This window comes from Mustela erminea, chromosome 9 (assembly GCF_009829155.1).
Source record: "Mustela erminea isolate mMusErm1 chromosome 9, mMusErm1.Pri, whole genome shotgun sequence".
Classification (NCBI taxonomy): domain Eukaryota; kingdom Metazoa; phylum Chordata; class Mammalia; order Carnivora; family Mustelidae; genus Mustela; species Mustela erminea.
In genome coordinates, this window is record NC_045622.1 from 113,854,440 (window position 1) to 113,875,220 (window position 20,781).

At 66.6% G+C, this 20,781-nt stretch overlaps 2 protein-coding genes across 5 annotated transcripts; one reads left to right on the plus strand and one right to left on the minus strand.

Annotated features, from left to right (window-relative positions):
* Positions 1-45: 45 nt before the first annotated feature.
* On the plus strand, positions 46-9,360 carry SIGIRR (single Ig and TIR domain containing). Of its 4 annotated transcripts, none has more exons than XM_032358495.1 (10): positions 46-489; positions 4,903-5,062; positions 5,958-6,156; positions 6,581-6,714; positions 6,834-6,974; positions 7,345-7,488; positions 7,999-8,101; positions 8,167-8,317; positions 8,546-8,735; positions 9,036-9,360. In XM_032358495.1, exons 1-10 carry the CDS (start codon positions 61-63, stop codon positions 9,197-9,199), a joined length of 1,815 nt encoding a protein of 604 aa, XP_032214386.1. In that variant the 5' UTR covers positions 46-60; the 3' UTR covers positions 9,200-9,360. The 4 variants fall into 4 exon arrangements, with proteins under 4 accessions (XP_032214386.1, XP_032214387.1, XP_032214389.1 ...); XM_032358496.1 differs by lacking the exon at positions 46-489 and adding an exon at positions 2,814-3,178 and having other exon boundaries at positions 4,900-5,062; XM_032358498.1 differs by lacking the exon at positions 46-489 and adding an exon at positions 2,814-3,178.
* A 963-nt stretch (positions 9,361-10,323) lies between these two features.
* Positions 10,324-19,128, minus strand: PKP3 (plakophilin 3). The gene is made up of 15 exons (XM_032358491.1): positions 18,971-19,128; positions 17,311-17,506; positions 15,153-15,232; positions 14,396-15,021; positions 14,170-14,293; positions 13,698-13,902; positions 13,249-13,423; positions 12,707-12,824; positions 12,466-12,636; positions 12,206-12,391; positions 11,567-11,720; positions 11,159-11,351; positions 10,995-11,082; positions 10,627-10,721; positions 10,324-10,544 (listed from the first exon to the last, which is right to left on the minus strand). The coding sequence occupies exons 1-14, from the start codon at positions 19,049-19,051 to the stop codon at positions 10,686-10,688; spliced, it is 2,433 nt and encodes an 810-aa protein (XP_032214382.1). The 5' UTR covers positions 19,052-19,128; the 3' UTR covers positions 10,324-10,544; positions 10,627-10,685.
* Positions 19,129-20,781: the final 1,653 nt, after the last annotated feature.

Consider the following 20,781-nt stretch of genomic DNA (forward strand, 5'->3'; position numbering starts at 1 on the left):
ATTCTGGGCCACTGGTGGATTGTGTCTGTCCTCGGGGCTAGATGGGAAACTGGAGTCCAGATGGGGAAAGGTCTGGAATGTGGTAGTGTCCTGATCCTCCTTTCAACATTCCTTGGGCTCCCAAGTGAGGAGAGCTTTATTGAGGTCCTACCCTCCCTGTACTTGGGGTTTGGGGCAGGCGTCAAGGCAGGCTTCCTGGAGGAAGAGCTGGGGAGGAGGGGCAGAACCACCAAAGGTGCCCCTGGGGACAGTGGAAACTGTGAGGAGTCCCTCGGGTCCAAGACTCTCGGGCTGGTCGGGCTGGTTGACCCTGTGCCCCCAGGCTGGGTGGTTGCAGCTCCGAGGCTTCCTGGCGCCTGCGAGCAGGACAGTCTTAAGCGCCAGACTTGGGCGCAAAGGGGGACTCTTGGGTCCGCCCTCCGGCCCTGGCTGCTGGGCGGGGCTGCACCTGCCGCCGCAGGGCTCGTCGCCGCTGCGCACCTGGCCCAGGTGAGACGGCCCGCCCCCGCGGTCGCGCGAGCCCCAGGTCTTGGCAGCAGGTGAGTGGGTCAGACCCACGGGGCTGAGTGGAGGTCGCTGGCTCCCGGGAGCTGGGACTGGGCTTGGAGCTTGGGAGCCAGGGGGCCCCTTGCCCAGTAGAGCCTCTGGGCCGCCGGCGGGTGCGGTCCCGCAGGAAGTGGCTCGGAGTTCGGCCGGCTGCCCCCGTCGCCCGGAAGCCCGAGTTTGTCCGCGTCCCTTGGGCCTGGCGGCGGGGCGGGGGTGGGGGGGTGGCGGCAAGGGCCAGGTTTTCCCGCTCCGCCCGACGTGGGCAGTGGCTTCCTCTTGACCTTCGCCCAGCGTAGGGAGGAGGAACGCCGAGACGCGCGGGGACCCTCCCTCTGCCCGGAGCTCGGATCCGGGCCTCCCAGGGCCCCGGGGGTGCACCGAGGACCCGGCTGGGGCCCAGCGCGGCGCCGGTCGCCGGGCGGAGCTACCGTCATGCGCGCGCCCCTGCTCTCCGTGCGCGTTCCCGCCCTCCGTCTGCGTCCCCGACCCGCAGCGCCAGGCCTGCCCACGGGTGCTGCCCCCATGCGCACCCCGACCGGTCATCCACGTCCCCCTTGTGCGCGCCCCAACCCGCCCTCCCCTCTCTGAGCGCCTTGGCCTCCGAGCTCCCTTCTCGCCACCCGAGTCCCCGCCCTCTGCGCCCGCCCCCGACCAGCCTGCTCGCTGCACCTGCTGGGTGGGGGACTAAGTCTGGTCCTCCGCTCCTAAAGGCGGACAGCGGGAGGTGGGGTGTGTCGTGGAGGAGAACAGAGCCCTTGGGGCCCCAGGAGAGCGGGACGGAGCCCCTCGCCTGCGGGAGGCACGTCGTGGGCGCATCGCGTCCCAGATGAGCAGGAGATGCTAGAGACGACGGGGTGCGAAGCAGCAAAGCAGACGGCGGAGGGGTGGGCAGTGGGGAGATCGCGTCCCGCCGCGTAAGCGGGGGCGGGGGGCACAGCTCAAGCCAGGACGCACTCGGGAGTTGGCGCTTTCCAGGAACCATGGGCTGTGGGGCAGACTGCGGTGTGGGTGGGGGAGGGGGCTTGGATTCGGAAGGGCGGTTCAGGACAGTGCCTAAGGCCACGTGGGCTTCTTGGCGCTGACCTTGGAGGGTGGGCCTGGAGGTGATTAACAGCAGAAGGGAGTCATGGCTGCAAGCTGGTGACACAGGGGACACACAGAGTGGAGGCCGCCTGGCAGGAACTTGAGAGGGGCTCTTTGCTTCCTGCCTGGGAGCTTCCATGCAGGTCCCTGACGGCCGTGGGAGGTCACCTGGGCGTCAGGGTCCCCGGAGCACCTTGGAGGAGAGCTGGTGCTGGTGCTAGTGTACACCCAGGAAGCTGAGGCCCCTGGGGCGAGCGTGCAGTCAGGTCTTCCTGCGGCTCTGTGGGGCCCTGAGCCCAAGACGCACCATCATTCAAGGTCTTGAGGGCCACGGGGGGGGGGGGTTGCAGAGCACCACCAGGACAGGGTCGGACTGAGGACACAGGAAAGCTGATATTGAAGAGGGCCCACTGCTGGGCCTCTGAGCCTGGGCAGGTGAGAACAGGGCCAGGGCCTGAAGGGGACCCTTGTGCGATCTCTGTGGGTGGTGATACCAGCCCCACTATTGCTGGGCCTTGAGTCCCAAGTCAGTCTGGGCAGGGAAGTCAGTGGTGACAAAGGGAGAGGCTGGCTGTCCTCCGCCCGGGCTCAGAGCCCAGGAGCCTCTGTGGGGGCCTTTCTCCACCTCCTTATCTGGAAAAGGGGGTGTGTGTGGGGGAGGGGGACTATCCTCTCATCCCAAAACTAAGGTCCATCTGATACCACAGCCCCCTTTTAACTGCTCACTGTTGGGGACTTTATGGGGGAACTGGATGGGGAGGGGGCCCAAAAGCTCTGCTCAAGGCCCCATTATTGGCAGGAATTTGCGCAGCGCCCTCCATACCCCGGCAGGTCACAGGTCAGACACACTGGCGTGAGGGAGAGCGGCCCACAGGCCCCCACCAGCCCAAGGGGAGCATCGCCAGCCGTGTTCCGGAAGCAGGCCACACTGTCCGCTGGGTCTCCTCATGTGGGCACAACACATCCCCCTGGGCGTCTCCTTGGGAGCACCCCCACCCACATGCCCCTGGGCTCCAGCCCCTCCCAGGCGGGGCCTCGGGAAGTCTGATGCCTGGGTGGGCTGGGGTGGGCCCCAGAGGAAGGAGCCGCTTGACTCAGAGTTACAGGAAGAAGCAAGGCGGGCGGGGCGAGAGTCACCAACGGCCTGGGGGGTTGGTGGCTGCCTGGGTGGGGTTTGGGTCTAGGAGAGGATGTGACTGCAAAGCCAGGAAGCTACAGGGAAAGTTCTGATTAATACAAACACACAAACAAAAGACAGGTCCTCTCTGTGCTCGGTGATGTGTCCTGGTGCTGTGGTGTCGCAGACCGGGCTGGGGAGCAAAGAGTTTGCCCCCAAGCACACGTCAATGACCTCAGTGACCGACATCCCCCCCCAGGAGGAGAGACCCGGAACCAGGTGACTTCGCATACTCCCACAGCAGCCCCGCGGCCCGGCGGGAGCCTGGGCACTCATCCTCGGACACCTTTCGAACCCCAGGCCCGTCCTCTGAGGCAGGCCTGGCTGAGGGAGACCCGCAGCGTGTGTGTCCGTCAGAGCAGGGCGGGCATGGTATGTGTGTGTCCGTCAGAGCAGGGGGGGCATGGTATGTGTGTGTCTGTCAGAGCAGGGGGGCAGGAGGCTGTCCGGAGGCCACGGGCCACGGGCCACTGGCAGCAGGGGCCGGGCTCAGGGACGGTGTGTGCCGTGTGGGGTTCGTGCGGATGCTGGTGGCCCCGCACCTGGTGGGAGCTGTTGTCAGGACATGTGTGTGTGTGTGTGTGTGTGGCCGCGGTGCTGGAGGTGGAGGAAGTGTGCATGGAGGCACACACTCCAAGACAGGAGTTTAGCACAATTGTTGTGGGGAGAGGGTGTGTGTGCGTGGGGTGTGCAAGACAGATGATGTGGGGGTGGGGTGCAGGTGGGGGTCGCCTGTCCCTGGATGTGTCATTGGGCCTTCACTTCCAGGAAGGTTCACGGTTGCCTTTCCAGGGGTTAGGGCTCTTCTGAGCTTGAAGAGGTGGGAGGGCCGCAGCAGGGGTTTCCCTGGGAGCTGCCCAGCTGAGGGCATGTCCTTCTGGGCACCCCGGGGTGGGGGATGTGGGCTGCCCAGTGTTCCACAGCCTCCCAGTGGACTGGTTCTCCTGCTTCGAGGACCCTCAAGACTGTGCTGCACCGGGGGCTTCTGGAAGGAAGCCCCTCACCACTTCCCCAGCTGATGCTCCCCCGTTCCCAAGGAGAGCCCATTCTAGCCAAACCCAGGGCTTCTGGCTGTGGCAAGGCGGGGCCAGGTCGGCGGCCGTGTCAACACGCAGAAGGAATGGTGGGGAGGCTGAGACTGACCCTGCGAAGCCCTAGGGCCTGCAGAGTGGGGAGGACGGCCTGCGGCAGGAGTGGAGTCAGTGCTCCATGAGAACCTGCTGGGACCCTTGGGGGAAACTGGGCACCTGGGAGGGGGTGGCCACAGGGCTCCGGGGGTCCAGGAGGGAGGCTCTCCATGAAGGCTCTGACGCCGGGGGTTTGGGCCCCTCCTTCCAGCCACGATCACTGCAGAGCTCTTTGTGTCAGGAGGCATGTGTGGCTGCTGCGCAGCTGGACGGGGGGTGGTCTTAGCCCCCACGCAGGACGGAAGAGTCACCTGTGGGTGGGGTGGGGGCTGGCCTTGGAGAGCCAGACTATGCGGACAAAAGTCTTTGGTTTTGGAAACGACAAACGGGTGAGGGGATTCCAGAGGAGGTGGGACCCAGGTGGCCTGTCGGAGCAGAGTCAGTCCAGCCAGGCCCCTGCTGTCCCCTCCTGTCTCCATGACTGCGGCCTGGCTCGGCCTTGGGGGCTGCTGTGTCCACACAGCCACACACACGGGACACGGCTAGGACAGAACCCTACAGTGAGAGTGTGGCTCATTGTTCAGCAGCTCACACTTACCGCGTGGGGACGGGCAAGTTTCACAGGCCCCCAACCCCTGCCACGGCCTGGGTGAGCACGGCCCTCCCCATGTCCCTCCTTGTATGTGGCACCACCATCCCAGGGGCTAGGGCTAACATAGCCACCTCCCACCCTCGTGGGGGCTGCCAGGGTGTGCCTCTGCGGTCCCTCCCTGGGCCGTCATGGTGGCCCTGGGACAGGTGCAGTGCCATCCAAGGGCCCCTCCCTGCTGTGCCCGCTCCAGCCCAGGGCGACGTGTTCCAAGTGATGCTGTCCGTGCGGGCGTCCCTAGCATCGGGAGGCCGCCGGTGCAAAGTTACATGTTAACTCATCCTGTTCTTGTTTAACTTCCTCCTTCGGGATGGCAGCAGCCTCTGACCCGTCCTGGTGCCCTGACTGACCGTCCACAAAGACAGAGAGTGAGTCTCGCCAGGCCCCCGGGGGGCTCGTCTGCTCATCCAAGGAGCCCCGTGGAACCCGGGGGTGGCACCTGTGCCCAGCCTGCCTCGAGGAGGCCCCGGCCAGACCATGGCAGGTAGACGGGTCAAAGAGGGACAGGCACGGGCCCCACTTCCCCCTCCTGTCCCTCAGGCTGGTTCCACGCTGTGACGTTGCTGGGGCCCTTGGCTTGGCCTCCAGCCAGGGGTACAAAGGCTTATGCTTGCCTCTCCTCCACAGCTCGAGGTCCTGACCCCATGGTTAGGACAGGCCCAGAGCTCTCTCTGGCCCAAAGCTTCCACACCACGGTTGTGGGGGTCAGCAGAGCTCAGGGACACTGGGAATGGGAGCTGGTGGTGGGGCCCGGGGGCAGGATGGGTACACGTGGGCTGCCAAGAGGCCACCCCATCAAGATGACGGGGGCCTCCTCTCATGTCCCACTAGGACTCTTCACCCTGATTTGAAAATCAGGTCTCAGGGAGCAGGGCGAGCTTGCCCACGACCAGGAGGAGAGGGTCCTGGAGTCCTGTGCCCCCATTCCGGGTGGAAAGTGCTGGCCTGCTCAGCGTTCACACTTGGGGCAGCTCCCCCAGCAGAAGTGGCGGGGTGAGGGGGGCAGCGCTCAGCTGCTCACCCGGGGTGGGCCTTGCAGCAGTCGGCCACAGGGTCACACAGCACGTGTGGGAGCTGGGCTCCTGTTCTGGCCGGGTGAGCAACAGCTCACGGGGGCCCCCGTGGGGCTGAGGGCGCTGAGGGCTGCTGTGACTCTGGCCCCCACCTTCCAGCGTCCTCTCTGAGGACAGAGCAGCCACATCGAGAGCAGGCAGAACACCCAAGAGCCAGCTGCTCCTGGGGGAAGACAAGCCCTGTCCCCTGTGGGACCTGTGCACAGACATCTTGTTTTTTTTTCCTGGCCCACAGACCACCTGTGGCTGGGGGGGAGCCCAGCATTCCAGGCATGGCTAACATCTGGGTCGTCTCTCTGTAGGCATCTGTGACAGGGCCCCTGAGTTCCTATCCCCAACTGGAAACCAGGCCCTGGAGCCTGCCCTGGGCAGTGTCGTGGCTCTGAACTGCACGGCCTGGGTGGTCTCTGGGCCCCACTGTTCCCCGCCCTCAGTCCAGTGGCTGAAAGACAGGCTGCCGCTGGGCAACGGGAGCCATTATGACCTCCATGAAGACTCCTGGTAAGAGATGAAGTCCACGGACAGGTGACCACCCCAGTCACACCCATGGCCACCCGAGCCCTGGTCCATAACCCCCGGACATGGGCAGAGTGCCACTCTAGACACAGACTAAGGGTTAGTGACAGCAGAGACAGGGGACCCCTGCGGACATGCACCTTGTAGACAGCCCAGGACCATGCGTACCAGCACAATCCTACAGCCTGAATTAGGCATTGACCCCCAAAATCCAGACCCAGGATCTGGGTGGCTATCCTCAGAGCCACACCCCCACCATGTTCTGGCCACTTCTCTTAGCTAGCGGGGCGAGGACTACTGGGGAAGCCCATGTTTGCAGCCTCTGTGGTTAAGTCTGACAGGTGGGGCCCAGGGGCATCCAGTGATGCTCTCAGGCCCCAGGTGAGAGGGCTGGGTCTGATCTCCCCAGGGTCAAGGACAACTTTTCAGAGGTGCTTGTGTCCAGTATTCTGGGGGTCAACCTGACCCGTGCTGAGGACTATGGGGCCTTCACCTGCTCCATCCGCAACGTCAGTTCTTCCCCCTTCACCCTTCGGAGAGCTGGTGAGTGGGGTACACTGGGCAGAAGGTAGAAGGGAAGCCCAGGGGGCCTGGGGAGCCTTGAGGCTGGGAAGACACTGGGTGGGGGTGGCACTGGTTCAGGCTTGTGGCTCTGTCCCCAGGCCCAGCAGGCCACGTGGCCGCGGTGCTGGCCTCACTCCTGGTCCTGCTGGTCTTGCTCCTGGCGGCCCTGCTCTACGTGAAGTGTCGACTCAGTGTGCTGCTCTGGTACCAGGACGCCTACGGGGAGGTGGAGATGAACGGTGCGCGGGCCCGATGGGCAAGGAGGGAGCATGAGCTCAGATCTGGGTGGGCGGCCTGCCCCGGAGCAAGTGAGGGGTGGGTGCGGGTCTGCAGGTCTGCAGCGGGGAGGCGGCGGCCCTCCGCAGGCTCTGCCGAGCACACAGCCGGGGAGAGGGGCGAGGGCAGCAGAAGAGGGCCGGGCGGCCCAAGTCCAGCGCTGGAGAGACGGTCTAGGCGCGGCCCGGGGTGGGGTTGCGGGCGCGTGTGCCGGATCTGCGGGGTGCGGCTGCGGCTCCCGCACGCGCGTGGGGAGAGCTTAGAAGACGCCGGAGGGTGGGGGCGGTGGGCCCGGGCCTCGAAAGCGGAGCACTGACCCGCCGCCGTCCGCAGACGGGAAGCTCTACGACGCCTACGTCTCCTACAGCGACAGCCCCGAGGACCGGAAATTCGTGAACTTCATCCTGAAGCCGCAGCTCGAGCGCCGGCGGGGCTACAAGCTCTTCCTGGACGACCGCGACCTCCTGCCGCGCGCGGGTACCGTGGGCCCCGCCCCGCCCCTCTCTGGGACCGAGCCCGCCCCCCGTCCAGGCCCCGCCCCGTCTCGAGCCCGGGCCCGCCCCTCTCTGGGACCGAGCCCGCCCCCCGTCCAAGCCCCGCCCCGTCTCGAGCCCGGGCCCGCCCCTCTCTGGGACCGAGCCCGCCCCCCGTCCAAGCCCCGCCCCGTCTCGAGCCCGGGCCCCTCCCTCCTAGGGCCCCGCCACGCCCCTCTCTGGGACCGAGCCCGCCCCCCGACCAGGCCCCGCCCCGTCTCGAGCCCGGGCCCGCCCCTCTCTGGGACCGAGCCCGCCCCCCGTCCAAGCCCCGCCCCGTCTCGAGCCCGGGCCCCTCCCTCCTAGGGCCCCGCCACGCCCCTCTCTGGGACCGAGCCCGCCCCCCTGACCAGGCCCCGCCCCGTCTCGAGCCCGGGCCCCTCCCTCCCCCATAGCCCCGCCCCCTACCCCCCCCCACTCCGCCCCGGCCCCGCCGACGCCCGGTTCCCCCCAGAGCCCTCCGCCGACCTCCTGGTGAACCTGAGCCGCTGCCGGCGCCTCATCGTGGTGCTGTCGGACGCCTTCCTCGGCCGGGCCTGGTGCAGCCACAGCTTCCGGTGGGTCCCGCGCCGGGCTGGGTGGGCCCCGGGCCGCGACCCCCCTGACGGCCCCGCCCCCGCAGGGAGGGCCTGTGCCGGCTGCTGGAGCTCACACGCAGACCCATCTTCATCACCTTCGAGGGTCAGAGGCGCGACCCCGCGCACCCCGCGCTCCGCCTGCTGCGCCAGCACCGCCACCTGGTGACCCTGCTGCTCTGGAGGCCCGGCTCCGTGGTGAGGAGAGGGCGCGGGCAGGGGCCCAGCGTAGGGCCGGGCGGTCCCGGGCTCCGGAGGGGGCCCCTCCGCGGGCCGCTGTATGGTCTGGGGGTTTGGGACCAGGACCGTGTGGGGGAGGGCCCTGCGGCCTGCTGCCCAGAAGAGGGGCCTCTTTTGAGACGGGAGCGCTCCTTCCAGGGGTGCTCTCTGGGGTGGCCCGGCTAACGGCCCCGTGCTGGCCCCCAGGCGCCGTCTTCAGACTTCTGGAAAGAGCTGCAGCTGGCGCTGCCGCGGAAGGTGCGGTACAGAGCCGCGGAGGGAGACCCCCAGACGCGGCTGCAGGACGACAAAGACCCCATGCTCATCGCACAAGGCCGCGTCCGGGAGCGCGGGACCCTGAGTCTGGAGCAGGACCCCGACCCCGAGGGAGACCTGGGTAGGCTCCCCTGGCTCCGCCCCTGAGCCGAGGCTGGGCTGCGGTGGGCGTGGTCCACAGGGCTGAGGAGCCCAGAAAGGTGTCTGGCTGGAGAGACTCCTCCCTGCAGGCCATAGTGGGCTTGAGCCCCCAGCACACTCCCACTGCCTCTTTTCTGGGGGCACTTGGGCCTGGGGCCTGCCTGGGAACCTCCAGGACCTCAAATGCCACCGTGGCAGGAGGGTGAGCAGGGAGGGACCCCCATGCATGGGCCAGGCTGTGGGCAGCCCAGGGGGAGGCCTGATGGTACCCTCATCCCAGGTGTCCGGGGGCCCGTCTTTGGGGAGCCGTTAGCTCCACCACATGCCAGTGGGGTCTCGCTGGGAGAGGGCCGGGCGAGCGAAGTGGATGTCTCAGACCTCGGCTCCCGCAACTACAGCGCCCGCACGGACTTCTACTGCCTGGTGTCCGAGGATGACGTGTAGCCCCCGCCGGCCCAAACAGCAAGTGCTCCGAGGACCGCTGGGTGCGGGGTGGTCTGGGATCTTTCTCCTCTTAGCAGGACGACCAGCCCCGAGACCCTCAGGCAAGGGAGCTGCCCCAGTGTGCCTCCTTGTGCCAGAAAATAAAGTCCTTTTAGATCCAGCCTGGGCCTCAGCCTCTCCTCTCCTCTCCTGGGGCCGGAGGGGGTCTGCAGCCCCTGGGCGGGGCTCCCTCACTTCCGTCTTGCCCGTCAGTGGCCCTCGGCTCCTCAACTCTGTCACAGATCCGGCTGTCCCGCTGTCAGCCTCCCTCCTGAGCCAGCTCAGAAACGTCTCCTGTAGTAGCCTCTTTGGTCTGTCTGCTTGGGGGCACGACTGTCCACTACCCTATTCTGATCCAGTCAGGTTCTGGGGGAGGGGGCAGGCCCTCAGGTTCTGAGCTTTTTTTTTTTTTCTTTTAAGATTTTAAAATTTATTTTACACAGAGAGAGATCACAAGTAGGCAGAGAGGCAGGCAGAAGGAGAGGTGGAAGCAGGCTCCCCGCTGAGCAGAGAGCCCGATGCGGGGCTCGATCCCAGGACCCTGAGATCATGACCTGAGCTGAAGGCAGAGGCTTTAACCCACTGAGTCACCCAGGCGCCTCAGGTTCTGAGCTTTAAGGAAGAAGTCTTTTGTTATAAAAATAGAGTGGGCCTGGTTTGGTGATGTGGGAATCCCAGGACTCCGTCGGACAGGCCAGTCCCCGGCCAGGAGCCCCCAGGCCGAGCGAGGCAGGGTGTTGGGTGCGTGTGCCACAAGAGGACAGCCCAGCAGGTGGCACCGGAGCCAGGAGAGCTCGCAGCTCTCCCAGTAGTGCTCACTCCTCGGCACAAGGTCCCCAGCTCTGCTGGGTCTGGGCCTCAGCCGGCATCAGAGCTGACTCTGCCGTCTGCCCTGTTCCCTCCACTCTCGCCAGCTCTCCCCAAGGGTCACTCTCTCTTCCTCGTCCTGGGCCTCCTGACCTGGAGAAGCCTCTGGGTGTGCTCAGGGCGGGAGCTCCCTCAGGGCCAGGCATGGTCGTGCTCGGGGACACTGGGTTGTATCCCTGGGTCGGGCCCCCAGGTTGGGCCGAAGAAAATCGCAGGGCTGTGTTCATGACCACGTTTATTCCCAGCACTGGCCGTTCCCACCTTTGCCCATGTGACCTGGTCACCACCCCCACCCCACGCACCAGAGCAACCTCAAGCCCTGTCCTCCCCACTGCCCTGTAGAAGCCAAGTCCCTGCCACCAGCACCCGTCCCCTCCCTGGTGCCCCAGGCCCTTTAAGGGCTCACACAGAGCTCAGTGAGAGGCCCCAGGCCATCAGCCTTCTGGCACACGCAGGGCTCCAGAGAGAGGCCCCAGGCCATCGGCCTTCTCCAGGGGCCTGGCCAGTGAGCAGCACAGAGCAGAGCCTGTCCCTTGGAGGCTGGGCCACGTCGCATCCTCCTCCTCCAGGAAGGCCTCACCTATGGGCCCAGGAAGTCCTCCTTTCGATAACCTTTCTGCAGTGGAGAGGGCCCAGAGTTAGGGGGCTGCCTTCTGAGCCCTGCTCTCCCTAGGCCCTCACCCTTCCTGGTCTGGGCCTGGACCCCCTCTGGGTCTCTGGTCTCCGATCTCGGGTTTCCCTCTTCCTGAGTCTCCTGCCCCGCGGGAGTTCCCGGGTCTGCCTCCCTCCCACTGTCCCCACACCCTCCTCCCACCCTGCCGCCTCCCCGTCCTACACCCAGGTCAAACGACGCCGGTAGCCCTGCCTGCCCCAGGTCACCAGAACATACCGCCCGGAAGTCTCGGTGGAGCTTGTGGTGCTGCCAGAGGTTGGCCAAGAGACTGGAGGCTGCCCGAGAGGACTTCTCACTGTCCGGGCTGGGAGGGCAGCAGGAGTCAGCAGGGAGACTCGTGGGGCCATGGGGAGGGGGTGCGGGGCTGGGGAGGGGCTCACCCGTCCCGCTTTTTCTTGATGAAGACCAGTTTTCGGAGCCCGTCAAAGTAGAGCAAGTCTCGGGCGGCGATGGGACTGGCCACCACCAGGTTGTTGAGCACAGCAATGATGTTGACCAGCACGTCGGCTGGGGGACATTTCTCACCCACGCTGCCAGGAAGCTTCTCAATCAGGTGACTCACCACCTTGGTGGCTGCCGGGAGGCCAGGAGGTCAGGGGGAGATGGGAAGCCAGCCTCCACCTCCACTCCCAGCAACCTGAGCACCTCCGGTCCCCCCAGCCCTGTCCATGCCCCCAGCTCCAGCTGCCAGAGGCCAGCCCAAATGGAGAGCAGAAGAGAAAATCCGGGTGTGAGCCCAGCGAGGCAGGGTGAGGACGGAACCCAGGCTTTGGGATGGCCCGACTCACACATCTCATCCTTGTTCCTGGCGTTCCGAGACAGGTTTCGAATGAGGCCAGTCAGCGAGCGCAGCTGGTGGTGGTCAGCGGTCCGAACCCGGTCCAGCAGCGGGTTCAGGATACGCTCCTGCTCCAGGGCCAGGCGGCTCAGCACGCCCGCCCACTGCGGGGTGGGGGGTGTGGGGGGGCGGGAGGAGCTGGTGAAGGTGGGCGGAGCCCCAGCCCCGAGGCCTGAACCCCCAGTTGGTTCTTCTCTGTGTCCCTCTCTGTCCCCAGCCGACCTGGGAGACTCTGAGGTGGGACCGGCCCCGCACTGTGTCTCTCCTGAGAGGTCTTCCTGTTTCTGCCTTCAACCCCAGCCAGGAGCCTCACCAGCTATGCCTTGGGTCGGCCCCTCCTAGGCTCAAACCTCTCCTTAAATCCTCAGGGACCTCCGGAGCCTGCCCGGCCGGGGATGCTGGCCTCACACCCCTTGCTATCCCTCAGGGGTCCCTCTGCAGCATGTCCGGCCGGTCCCTCCGATGTCGGCTCCTCCGCAGGTTTGGGTTCCTCTGCCGTCCCGCCCCAACAGAATCCACGCCAGCCCTCCTCTGTGTGCCCCTGTTCTCCCCACGCGTCCCCTGTGAGAGGCTGGGCCCGGGGCCTCACCCTGCGGTCGCCCGCCGTGATGTTCTGCAAGGCCCCGGCGGCCGCCTCGGTCGTGTGCGGGTTGAGCTCACAGCGCTGCAGCAGCCGATTGTACAGCCCCACGATCTGGGGGCTCCACAGCCACTCAAGACCCTTGGGGTCCTTGGACACCTCGGCGAAGGTGAGCGCGTCGGCCGTGAGGGGCAGCTGGAGAGAGGCGGGGAGGGTCAGCCGGGCTCAGGCCAGGACCCTCCACCCCGGCTGCCCAGGCCCGCGCCCACCTCTCGGAGCCGCCGGCTCTGGGGTGTGAAGCAGCCCACGACCTCGCCAGGTGGTGCCCCAGCCGTGTCCCTACGGCCCCGGCCCTCAAGCCGCTGCAGGGCGGACGGTGGCATCTCGTCATACAGGCGGTAGGACAGGTTCCTCAGCACACACACGGCGTTCTCCACGCTCTGCAGATGGCAGGCCGTGGTCAGAATGGGCTAGAAACCCCCAGGCCCCGAGGTGATGGCCGCCTCTCACCTTGTCCTCGCACTTGCCCACGTCCAGGGCGTGGTTGGTGTAGGTGACCAGGGCGTCCACCAGCCCGTGGCATTCACGCATCTTCTGGCGAGTGGCCTGGGACGCTGAGCTGAGGTTCCTGTGGGCGAAGGCAGATCCGAGATCCCCAGTGGGAACCAAACCCCAGGGGGGAGCCCCTGAGCCCCAGCCCGCCTCCTTCCCCCGAGCTGGGCCCCGCTGCTTAGCATCCGTTCGGCCCTCCAAGCATCCAGATGGGGGTTATGAGTGTCCGATGAAGTCCCTGATTTGATGAAATCTGAGCCTGCCCCCCACCCCCCCAGGGCCTGGGACATTGGACATCTCGGCCATACCCAGGTTCTGGTCTCGCTTCTGCATGGGCGGCAGTGCCTCGCCTGCCAGCCCCCGTCGCATCCGCCTTGCCACTGGCCCTCAGAGTCAAAGGCCCCTTACCCAGGCCTCCCCTGCCCCCTTACAGGCACTCAGCTCTCTCCCCATGCCCACCCTCTTGGCCTCTCCCAGCTGACTGCCCCCTTCCCGCACACCTGAGGAACCCTGTGGCGTTATAGAAGATTTCAGCCTCAGAGGCGTTCTGTTGGATGAGGGGTGGTCCCCCGGCCCCTGATAGGGGGCTCAGCACCAGGTCCGTGAGCTGCTCCAGTGTGTCTCGGGCCAGCCGGTCCTTCAGATGGTCACTGGAGGACAGGTTCCACAGGATCCCTGGGGCAGGTGGGGCCGTGGCTGTGGTCAGCGACAGCCTGCGGGTTCCCTCCTGCCCGCCAGGGAGGCATCTGGGGCCTCACCCAAGAGCTGCGCTAGAGGGCCTGCGTGTGAGCTGCAGGTCTCAGGGCAGGACACGGAGGACAGGACAAGGCTCAGGGACCAGGGGTTTGGAGGCTAACCGCAGAGGTGTGCACCAGGACAGCCAGGGGGCCGGGGGGAGTGGAGGGGACAGGCAGAGGGACAGCAGGCGGGGGAGGTGGCGCGGGGACACCTGTGACGTTCTTGCGCAGCTCGTCGTCTTGCTCCCGCAGCGTGCGCAGCAGCTCGAAGATGCCGTTCTCCTCCACCAGCGCCAGCTTGTTGTCGGCGTTGTCGTAGATGAGGTTGCGCATGGCGCCGGTGGCGTGGCGCTGCACCTCCTGGTTGGCGTGGTTGAACAGCTTCACCAGCCTGGGCACCGCCTGAAGGCTGCGGGCCTGCGCACGGGCAGGCGGGTGTCAGCACACGAGTGCGCGTGGCTCGGTGCGCGTGCACGCGTGCGGCTGTGCGGGCGGCGCGCGGGTGCGCACAGATGTGCGTGCACAGCCACGCAGGGCCGGGCGGAGGCGTGCGGATCGGCGGCACCTCCCCCTTCGCTGCGGGGGCGGCTCTGCGGGCGGGGGTCGCCCGTGGGCCGGCCCGCGGGCGCAGAGGCAGCGGGAAGGGGCACCGGCGGGGGTCGCTCGCGGCCCACGGCCGCTCACCTGCTTCTTGGCCGCCGCGTCGCTGTAGCACTTGTGCTGGATGTAGGCGGCTCCCAGCACCTGCAGGTTGGGGTCTGAGGCCATGAGGTACTTGACGGCGGAGGGCAGGTCGATGTCGTCAAAGCTGCAAGGACAGGGGTCGGGGTCAGCGTGACCCCGGGGACGGGCCAGGGGCGCCGCAGGAGCACCCTCCCCCGGACAGACGCCGCCCCCGTCCCCCGCTCACCCGCTGCTGAGCCTCTGCAGCGTGCGGCGGCCGCCGTAGCCATCCAGCCCGCGCACGTCCGGCAAGTGGCTGGCGTCGGCCAGGCTCAGGCTCAGGCTGCGCACAGACGGCGCTCGGGCCATGGGCTCCAGGCCACCCCCCGGTGCCGGCCCCGCCCCGAGGCGGCCGCGGTGGCTGCTCTGGAATCGCTGCAGGGTCCGCATGGCCGGAGCTCGAATGGTCCGGCTGGGCGGCCCCTCGGAGGCCTCTGGCCAGTCCAGGCCTCCGACCCGGCCAGAGCTGGCCTGGCGCTCGTAGGCGAAGGCCCTGTAGGCGGAGGCCGCTGGGGGCTCCAGCTGCTCCGACACGACGCTGTAGCGGTCATCCAGGCCCGCAGCCCCTAGCCTCAGCGAGCGCAGGGACAAGGTGTCATAGTCCCCACGGCCCCCCACCCCAGCCCGCTCGTGGAAGGACAGGGGCCGGGCAGGCACCGGTGCAGGGGGCTGGGCTCCCCCGTACCCTGCAAGCCCGAAGGTGCTGCCCCCATTGTGGGCAGAGCTCAGCCTCCGACTAGAGCTCAGGTCCACGGCTGAGCGAGAAGACCAGGAGGCAGGGCTGTAGGAGGGCTTGGCAATGGGCCGGAAGGTCTGCAGGGCAGGGAGGAGAGCAGTGAGGGGGTGTCGGGGGCTCCCGGGTCCCTCTCCCTAACCCTGGGGCTTCCAGCTTCCCCCAGCCTCCCCCACGAGCTTCTCCAGGGGATGGAGAGAGTGTCACTCACAGAGGTGCTGTCCCCACTGAGGCCCTGGGAGCGGGAACTGAAGCCGGCCTGCAGGGCGTGGTAGTGACCGCGCGGGGTGCCTAGGAACAGGGACAGTGGTCGCCTGGCTGGGTCAGATGGCTCATGGGTCTCCGGTTGGACCTCTCCCACAGCCTCCTGCCCCTCCAGCTGTGCTGCGGACAGGCACACTCACCCCCCTGACCTCCTGGTCACCTGGGAAGTATGCCAGGGACTCCATCAGTTTACAGTCCCTGCTGGGGCACACGCCCGGCCCCCTCCTCCAGGAAGCAACACTGACCTCCTGGGAGCCTGTCCTGTGCTGTGGTCACACAGGAGTGCTGCTTGCTTGCCAAGGACACAGTCCCCTGTCCCACTTGGAAGAGCCACACCTGCCCCGTCCAGCCACACAGAAAAGGGAGGGTGCTGACGCCGGCCTGACTCGGTGGTGAGTGGACAGACGGGCGGGTGGGTGGAGGGTGGAGAGAAGGGGGGGAGGAGGGCGGTGGCAGGACAGATGGACAGCTGCTTGGACGGACAACAGTTGGGGGGAAGTCAGAGGGAGACAAAGCAGGGGAATGGACAGGTAGGTGGGCTCCGCGTTCTCTGCGTGGGGATCAGCCTCTGCTAAGGTCCCTGTTGGGGTCACGGCTTGGGGGAGAAGAGTCCTATGTCCCCAGAGGGCCTGGGCAGGTGACCGGCTGAACGGACTCATCGTGTGGAGAGGGGGGAGGCCTGCTTTCCCCCAGGCTCTGCGACCTGGACAGTCTGGGGCCCCCTCCCAGCACACTCCCCAGACCCACCCTGGTTAATGAGGCTTCTGGGCAGGGGCTATTAACCCTTTGACGCTCGTGAGGCCCAGCCTGGGGGACACACCTCCAGCCTGGGGACCTTATTCCCACCCCCAAATTATACTCCTTCCCCTAATAGGCAGGGTAGCCAGGGTGGTAATTAACCCCTCCCCGCTCCCTCCTCCACCCTGTGACCCCCGGGCACCCAACTACTCAGCCACCAGCAAGGCTGAGGCCCAGGCAGGGGAGGACTCAGGAACCCAGGCTGCTCCGGCTGACCCTTTCCGCACCCCCCGCCCCCCGCCCCACCGCAGTGGCCAGCATCCCAAGACCCGTCCTGGAAAGGGTCCTCTAAAGGTCGAGTGAGCCCTGTGGGGACTGGCGTGTCCTGACATCCTGGGACATTCCTCTTACTCCCTGGCCCTGATCCCCACTGCTGCAGTCTGGCAAGGGAGAAGATGGTGTTCCTGGAACAAGTGCCCTGACTCACCGGGTGAGAGACCCTTTAACGCACACGCACGCACAGACACACGCGCGTCCACGCGTGCACACACAGGCCACGCACACCCACACCTGCGTGCACGCACACCCACGTGTGCACACACACGTCCACACCCGCGTGCACACACAGGCACACGCAAACCCACACCCACGTGCACGCACACGCTGGGGTCTGCCCAGCACCGAGGGCGGGCTACCCTGCTCGTTCTTCTCAGGAAGTGTAAGTGGGTCAGGCCCCCGGGGCCGTCCCCTACAATTCCGCCGGGAGACCCTGGTCCAGACAGGCCGCTGGCTCTGGTCCAGGTTTCCCAGACCCGCCCCCTCACGTTTCTGTCTGCTCGTTCCCTTGGGGCCCTGCAGGGGGGTGGGGGTGGGGTGTGGAGGGACGCTGGAGCCTGGATGTCTGTGTCTCAGTGTGTGTCTCAGTGTGTTTGTGTCCCTGTGGGGCTGACGCCTGTGTCTGTGCATCTGAGACTGGGTGGGAGCCTGTGTTACGTGGGACCGGCAGCGGGCGTGTTCCGGGTGTACTGACGGAGATCGGCCCGGCCCAGCCCGCCATGTGCCCATCCCGCCATGTGCCCATGGCGCTCCGGGCCGCGGGGGCAGGTGCGGTTGAGCCCAAGCCAGGCTTGGCCCAGAGGACCCTGGGGTCCCCACTGGGTGGTGGGAGGCCACACCCATGGCTTCTCCCACACCTGGTGGGGCAGGGCGAGTGACTCAGTGCGAGGCCTCGGTGAGTCAGGGCGCTGAACCCCAGCGCCAGCCCTACCACAGCCTCTGGCCCTCGAACCACCACACCCACCGAGGCCACCTCTATCCACAGCCGCCCTTCCCACTGCCCGGCGCCCACCCCGCAGGCGTCCGCTTACCTCGGGCTGCCTCTGTGGCCCCCTCGGGCTCAGCTGCCCCGTTGTGCCGAGCCTGCTGGCCTAGCTGCAGGAGGCGGGCGCGGACCTGCTCCTGGACGCGGGCCGCCCGCAGCCGCTCCGCATCTGGCCCCTCTGCGCCCCGGCGGTCCAGCTGCAGGTCAGAGGGCAGTGCCAGGGAGCACACGCCGGCCTCAGGCTGCAGGGCCGACAGCAGGAAGTTACCGTCCTGCATGGCGGCAGATGCCCTGGCTGGGTCTGTGCCTGGCCTGGGCCGCTGGGGCCTCTCTGGCCTGAACTGTCTTCACCGTCCTGTTCCTGAAGTCCCCTCCCCACTGGCCTCGCCCAGAGCCGGCCTGGAGACAGACGCTGGCCCTGCCCTGAGCTCGGCTGGGGGCGGGGACATCTGGGCCAGGTAAGAGGGAGGGGCCACCACCTGCTTAAGGTGGAATTTGGGCGGAAGAACAGGCCTGCCTGGCCTGTTTATTCCTTCCCCACACCCCAGGACAGAGCAGCAGGGATCTGGGCCCCTCTTAATTCCCAGCTTTTGTTCCCAAGTGGCAGTGGGCCCTCCTGTCCTGAATGTTGTCTGGGAGGGGCCAGGGTAGCCCGCTGGGGAGCCTGTGGCCGGCCACCTCCAGGGGTCTGCAGGGGAGGGGTTTCCTCTCCCTGGGTGACTTGGGGCTCCAGGTAGCCCCTCGACCCAGGCAGCCAACCCTGAACTAGGCAGGGGTCAGTGCAAGAGTGAGGGCTGCGGACAAAGGGCTTGGTGGAGTTTTAGGGTAGAAGAGGGCCCTATGGACCTTGATTGTTGGTGCCCAAGAGACTGCAGAAGCAAATGGATAGACTGGCCTACCCCCTAGGCCCACGACTCTACTGATCTCCGTCCTATAGACCCCAGAAGTTGCCCCATCCCCACTACTTCTGCAGAGGCCTCCAAAGGGCTGGGCCTCTCTGGCCACCCCAGCCCATGGGGTAGAAGGCTGTGCCCCCCACGTGAGTCAGAACTCAGCTCAGCAGAGCTCTGACAAGGCCGAGTAGGCAGGATTGCTGCAGGGCACTGAGTCAGGGGCCCTCCTGCCCAGGCTGGGGTGTAGGAGCTGGGTGTGTGTCAGGAGAGCAAGAACCCAGGAGTCTGACAGAACAGTGATGAGGAGGGGTCGGCAGGAGGGGCGGGGAGTGGGGCCCAGGCTCATCAGGGCTCTCCCCCAGAAGGGTTCCCCGGGGTGCTCCCATCCAGTGGGACCAGCATGCTGCAAGGGCTCCTGAGTGGGCCTGGAGCGAATCCAGGAGAGGCCCTTGGTGGACGGAGCAGGGCTGGATGGTTGGGGGCTGAGGGGCCTCAGGTACGTACTGGGCGCCCGCCTGAGAAGCCCACTGCGGGGTCCACCCGAGCAGCCTCCTCTCTCCCACCGGAGGCCCTTACCCGTCCCCTGAAGACGTTTGCCTTAATCGGTGACCAGTCATTTCGGGGGATGTGGCCCCAGGTGGGGATGGTGGGGACGGTGAGGAGGGGTTCTGGGTCAGGAGGCAGGTCTGGGAGGGAGGTCAGTGCTGAAGAAGAAGGGATGGGGTGAGGGAAGCTTCAAGGGGAGGCGAGCGTCGACCTGAAAAGGTCGAGGTGAAGCCCGGGCCAGAGTGGGTGCTCAGGGCGGAGACCTACCGTGCTGGTGGTCTGGGTGCGGCCAGCCCCGGGGCTCATCCCAGAGGCCAGTGCCGCAGGCCGAGGGGTCCCGGGCTCCATCCCAGGCCCCGCGCGTCCGTCCGGGGTGGCCTCTCGCGGCAGTGCGGCGTCCTGGGGGCGCGGGAGGGCGGGGTGGCAACGCCTGCACGTAGCTCATCAGACCGGCTGCTTCCCTGGCAGGCGCGTTTTGTGTGGAAAAACCCTGGGAGACAAGTCTGTGCGGTGCTGAGGGCACCTGGAGGCACACGCCTGGCACTGGCCTCGGGCCCGCCCTCCATCTGGGGTCTGCCTGGGCCCACCTGGGGCCCTGCGGAGCCCCGGCCTGGCAGCCCGCCTGGGGCAGCCAGACTCCAGGCTGCAGGTGGGGGTTCAGAGGGTTTGTGGGGAGGCTCCAAGGGGTCAGGCCGGAGCTGCCAAGGGATGGAGGGGTTTTGGTTGGTGGCATGGCCAGGAGAACTGCCCATGCCCAGTGCCCAGAGCTGCGCTGAGCCCCCCTGAGGACATGGGGACCCCTCCCCCACCATGACCTCTCAGCTCTGCCGCACACCACCCCCCCCCATGTTCCTGGAAAGCCTGGGATCTTGGGTGCACTTTTTCTAACCACTGCAGAGCCGGGGGACTGGTCATGGCCCAGGCCTGTTACCACCACCCTCAACCCCAGGCTAGGAGCCACGTCTGACCCCTGTGGCCACCCTTCTCTTTTGTCCTCCCCAGAGTTCCCTTTTCCCTGTAGCCAGTGCCTGGGGAGGAGGCACAAGGAAGATTCAAACTCAGGCTTGAATGGTGGGCTTCCTGGAGAAAGCGAATGGAAGATACACCCAGGGAACTTAGAAGGGCTCCTGGGTGGCAGGGCTTGGGAGCCTGTGTAGAGCTCCCCCGGGGGTGTTGGTGCTGCATCAGGTTTGAGATCTTGGGACTTGGGGACTCCAAGGGTGAGTAAGTGAGGCTCTTTCTCAGGAGGTGGGCAGCTCCTGGGGGAACCTGGACTCTGCGCTGGGGCGTCTGAAGTGAAGGCTGTGACAGCTTGAGGGGGATGGTAACCATTTATACTCCCCCCATCTGACCGGGCACACAGGATGGGCTGAGCGGGCAGCTGGAGGTGGGGACGGCCTGGGCACTGTTAGAAAAGTCTGTGGAGGAGGAGCCGGAGACAAAAACCAGGCGATGGGGGGTGGGGGGTGGGGAGGCCTCCAGGGCCAAGGGGCAGAGCTGGTGGGGAGGTGTGGAATGAAGACTAGTGCTGGCTTCAGTGACCCGGAGCCGGGGGAGGGACAGAGAGGGGTGTGGGGTGGGGGGGTGGGGGGGTTAAGGAGCAGAAGATGGGGGAAAGCTTGAAAACATTACAGCAAAATAATATTGAAAACAAAATTTGGGAACACGCGCTGGCACAGAGAAGTTAAGCAGTTGGCCTGGGGCCACACAGCCTGCACAGCCCTCCGCGAGGTGACGGACCAGATGTGAGCACAGCTCGCGGGCTGGAGGCCAGTCTCGCTCCCTCTTAGCTGAGCCCCGCGCGCGCGTTGAGTCCCCGGGGCTTCCTGTCCGGGAGCCTGCGCCCACGCCCTCAAACCTTCCAGCCTCCCCCGGGAGTCCCCAGATCCAGCCCGGGGCGCGTCCCCCACGGAGCCTACCTGGATTAGCACGGTGGGCACCTCCCTTGTTAGGCGGCTCCCCACCCCGGCCCTGGGGTAGCCTGGGCCCCCGCACCTAATTCCCGAGGATCCTGGGTGGGACACTTGGGACCTGGCATTCCCTGTGCCCCCGACTCTTGCCTTGCGCCTTTGGTGTGG

Bases quoted from the DNA above. Each gene is read 5' to 3' on its own strand.
- PKP3 (XM_032358491.1), bottom strand. From the start codon at position 19,051: ATGGAGCCCGGGACCCCTCGGCCTGCGGCACTGGCCTCTGGGATGAGC. The intron at 13,424-13,697 runs GTGTCCCCGCGC...CACCTGCCCCAG, and splicing joins GCTGCGCAAGAACGTCACAG to GGATCCTGTGGAACCTGTCC. The intron at 12,392-12,465 runs GTGGGCGCGGGC...GCCTCTCTCCAG, and splicing joins AGAGCCGGCGGCTCCGAGAG to CTGCCCCTCACGGCCGACGC.
- SIGIRR (XM_032358495.1), top strand. From the start codon at position 61: ATGGGGAAAGGTCTGGAATGTGGTAGTGTCCTGATCCTCCTTTCAACA. The intron at 490-4,902 runs GTGAGACGGCCC...GGATGGCAGCAG, and splicing joins CCGCTGCGCACCTGGCCCAG to CCTCTGACCCGTCCTGGTGC. The intron at 8,318-8,545 runs GTGAGGAGAGGG...GCTGGCCCCCAG, and splicing joins TCTGGAGGCCCGGCTCCGTG to GCGCCGTCTTCAGACTTCTG.